This window comes from Cyprinodon variegatus, unplaced genomic scaffold (genome assembly GCF_000732505.1).
Source record: "Cyprinodon variegatus isolate N-32 unplaced genomic scaffold, C_variegatus-1.0 Scaffold851, whole genome shotgun sequence".
Lineage (NCBI taxonomy): Eukaryota > Metazoa > Chordata > Actinopteri > Cyprinodontiformes > Cyprinodontidae > Cyprinodon > Cyprinodon variegatus.
In genome coordinates this window covers 339089-343210 of record NW_015151304.1, presented here as the reverse complement: position 1 = coordinate 343210, position 4122 = coordinate 339089, and the positions used below count along the sequence as shown (strand labels likewise).

Here is a 4122-nt window from a genome sequence, read left to right as displayed (position 1 = left end):
GTGATCCTCCTGTAGGAGGATACCATCAGACAGGAAGTGATCCTCCTGTAGGAGGCACAGCAGGTGACCCGCTGCCTGTTTTCTGTCTCCAGGGACGGTGCTGCGGTGGAGATCGTGGGCCTCAGTAAGTCTGCGGTTCGCTGGCTGGTGGAGCTGAAGGCCAAAGGCCTGTTCCCCTATGATGGAGCCAAGGTCCACAGAGATGGTGAGCTTAGGCTCCGCCCACAAGCTGACCTGCACCTTCCTCCTAACCCAGCTAGTTAAGCTCTCTCTGCTCCACAGGAGCTGAGGTGTTCATCTCATACTCGGAGTGGAACCAGCAGCTGCAGCGATGCTTCGAGGCGGAGTTCTGGGTGTCTGGAGACCCTAACGACCCCAACGAGAAGCGCCCTGACCTGGTACATAAGAAGGGCATCTATAAGGACAGCCACGGAGCGTCCAGTCCCTGGTGTGACTACCAGCTGAGGCCCAACTTCACCATCGCCATGGTGGTGGTAGGCAGCGCCGTCCGCACGCCGCAGCCTCAGGCCGTGACCTCAGCAGGTAACCAGCTGCTGGCTTTGTCTTCCAGGCTCCAGAGCTGTTCACCCTGGAAAGGGCCTGGAAGGCTCTGGACGTGGCTGAGAAGAAACTTCTGGGGCCGCTGGGAATGAAGACTCTAGACCCAGAGTAACGTTTCCTCTTCAAGTGTTACTGCTGCATGTTTGGGGGCGGAGTTTGACAGCGTGTGTGTTTCCATAGTGACATGGTGTACTGCGGCGTTTATGACAACGCTCTGGATAACGACAACTACAACCTGGCCAGGGGCTTCAACTACCACCAAGGCCCGGTATGTCCCCCAGAACCCAGGGTCCGTTCGTACTGGAGCTGCGTTCACATTTTAATCTAACGAATAATCCAGGATGGATTATCAGTGAATGGGTTGTTAGATTAAAATGCTTTTCCTCTGATTGAGCGGGCAGCGTTAGCGCCGTCCTGCAGAGCGGTGGTTCCCAACCAGGGCTGCTGGTACCAGCTGGGATGGTTTCACTCCCTAACGACCCAAATGCAGAATAAACCAAAAAGATCCAAAGAAAATGTCTTAATCAACATTTACATGATAACTATAGCGGGAATGGATGCCGCGCACCGTCACTGCTGCTCTGCTAGTCAGAGCGTCAGGCAGGGTCAAAGGTCACAATAGCAGAACCAAAGCAGCTGCAGTTCAGGATAAACGGCTGAAACATCCGACTGCAGGAATCAGGAGAACATCTGGATTAACTCAGCTGATCGATGAAAACTAACTAAATATGACAGAAAAGACGTGTTTATAGGAAACATGATCAGAAGAGCTGCGATTTATAAATTTGTTACTTAATTTGATTTTGCATTTATTCCAGAAGTAATTCACTTTCCAGGTAACATATTTCTGTTGTTTTTATTCTAAATGAAAAGAATGTCTGAGCGTTAAATGTTGAAGTGAAACACAGGTTGGGAAACACTAGAGGGCGCCACAGGAGAAGAGTGGAGTCCAGTTGGAGCAGAACCAGGACCGGATCCAGAAAGAACTTTCTGTGTTTCTGATAAAAACTTCAGCCGCTGAAGGAGTAACGCGCTGCACCTGTAAAGGTGCAATCATTGGTCCTCCTCCAAAGCTGTGAAGGATCTGTCCAGCACATAGCCTGAGCCCGGCCCAGAGCATAGACAGACCCAGCACCAGCTGCTCTTCTTTTCAGGAGCTTTCCTTCCCTTTGTGAACAGCTAGTTAGTTTAGCAGTGACACTTAGTGGCTAACTCACCCGCTAGGCCTCGGTGCTCTAGATCTAGGTCTGGGTTACCTTGTTTTTTTTCAATTCTATTCAGTTTATTTCTATAGCTCCAATTCACATCATGTCATCTCAGGTCACTTTCCAGTTCACCAGATCATCCAGTCAGATTGATTCAAAGTTTTCTATCTAAGGAAAACCAGCTGATTGCATCGACTCATTGACTCTTCAGCAATCCCTCACACTAAGCATGCTTGTAGCGACAGTGGAGAGGAAAAACTCCCTTTTAACAGGAAGGAACCTCCAGCAGAACCAGGCTCAGTGTGAGCGGCCATCTGCTGAGGCCCACTGGGGTTCAAGGAGACAGAAGCAGACATAGAAAAAGAAGCATAGATACAAAAGGCAACTGTCAACCAGCTCCACAGGCGGCCCCGTCCAGGAAACACACAGCCAGGCAGACGAGCTCCGAGCCAGCTCCCATGTCAGAGGATGAAGAGAGCACATCCAGTTAGTCACAGTCAGAGAAACAGGACTACACTGGAAAACAGGCCAAGCTCCAACATCTAGAAACAAAGGTGTTGATGGCAGCAGCACAGCTGATATTTCTCTCCAGGATGGAGTCACAGCCAAACAGGAACAGACCAGATGAAGCTACTATGAGAAAAAGCAGAGAGAGCAGAACGTTAGAGATTGAACTAACAGATTCTGCAGAGTGGGAGAATAGAGATAGAATGAAGCAGAATGATGAAAAAGGGGTCCCTATGTCCTCCAGCAGTCTAAGCCTATAGCAGCAGAACTATAGAGATAGATCAGGATAACCTGAGCCACTCTAACTAGAAGCTTTATCAAAAAGGAAAGTTTTAAGCCTACTGGTCAGTTTTCTTCACAGGTTCTGAGAAGCTAACTGTTAGCAGTGATCAGACGCTCAGCAGTCATTGTTTTGCTTGGAGAGAAGGTTTGATGATGTGAACTGTTGAAGAACTTTAACACTTAGAAGCACCTCTGGATTCACAGGAGTGGCTGTGGCCCGTCGGCTACTTCCTCCGAGCGAAGCTCTACTTTGCCAAGAAGCAGGGTGAGGAGACGTACGCCAAGGCCATCACGCTGGTGAAGAACGTCCTGTCTCGACATTACACCCACCTGGAGAGGTAGGAGCTTTAGCTGTCCAACCTCCTCCATCATGTACTACGCTGGTTGCCTTCATCATGGCTCTCCTCCTCCTCTTCCTCAGGTCCGTGTGGAAGGGCCTCCCGGAGCTGACCAATGAGAACGGCCAGCACTGCCCGTTCAGCTGCGAGACGCAGGCCTGGTCTCTGGCCACGGTGCTGGAGGTGCTCTATGACCTGTAGGAGCCCACAGAACCATAGAGCTTAGTAAGCTAGAACTGCCTGTTGCTGCGTGGATCCAGCAGGAAGAAAAGTCTCGTTCTTTCTGGTGTTAGAATCTTCTGTCCTTCAGCTTCTCACTGGTCACCACGGTAACCCCTCCGCGGCATTCTCACTCATTTGTTGCTTCAAAGAATTTTATTTCCTCCAAAAATCCCAGTTTTGCTTCATGTTCACGTTGTCCGGCGGCAGCCTGACGGCGCCGATCCGCGCCTGAACAGGAAGCAGGAGCCTGGCTGACCTCAGCTCGCCGCCTGCGGTCGACGTTTCCACGCATGTTAGGAGAAAACCTAGAAAACCAGAGAATAGAGCCGTCCATCTGTTGCTGTCAGCTGAGGTCAAGCAGGAAATAGACATTAACATTTTACCGCCTGCGGTGACGCAGAGCGTTTCCCATAATGCACTGGCAGTCGAGCCGCTCTAGTTCAGTCCATCTGCTCTGGGTTCAGTAGCCATGTTTTCTTTTCCAGCAGTAGTCTTCCTGTTCGTCTCGAACATAAAGAACCAGCAGGTTCTGTTAGTTTGGGTCCCTGATGTCCTCCGACATGTTGAATAGATTAGCATGGCCGCTCAGGTTAGCATGTAGTTAGCATCTAGCGGTTGATCTTTCAGTGTGGCGGCCTCATGGATAGACTGATCAGCGTAACACCTGAACGCCGCCTGTCTGAGGCAGACCTTCAGCCTCTTAACCTGTCAGTGAATCTGCTTCCTGTTAGAATGTTCTGCTAACCGTCTGAACCACCCCCCACCCCCACCCGTTGTTTCCTGATCAGCTCCGGTTCTCTGGCCTCCTCTGTTAGTTTTCATGGAGTCGCTCTCAGACGCTTTGTTCCTCGTTGACACATAGACCTGCGGTTCCAGAGGTTTTAGCAGACTGCCGCTGCCATGCCGCGGATGCAGACTGCCGCCATGCCGTGGATGCAGACTGCCGCCATGCCGCGGATGCAGACTGCCGCCATGCCGTGGATGCAGACTGCCGCCATGCCGCGGAT

At 51.0% G+C, this 4122-nt stretch overlaps 1 protein-coding gene across 1 annotated transcript in view; it reads left to right on the top strand.

The window, feature by feature from the left end:
• Positions 1 to 4122, top strand: part of LOC107099264 (glycogen debranching enzyme-like) — a 23039-nt gene extending 18917 nt beyond the window's left edge. Inside the window, exons 13-18 of the mRNA XM_015397319.1 lie at positions 93 to 205; positions 283 to 494; positions 572 to 669; positions 742 to 829; positions 2760 to 2893; positions 2977 to 4122. Of these exons, the coding sequence (XP_015252805.1) occupies positions 93 to 205; positions 283 to 494; positions 572 to 669; positions 742 to 829; positions 2760 to 2893; positions 2977 to 3094 (763 nt within the window). The 3' untranslated portion in view covers positions 3095 to 4122. The remainder of the gene's footprint in view (positions 1 to 92; positions 206 to 282; positions 495 to 571; positions 670 to 741; positions 830 to 2759; positions 2894 to 2976) is intronic.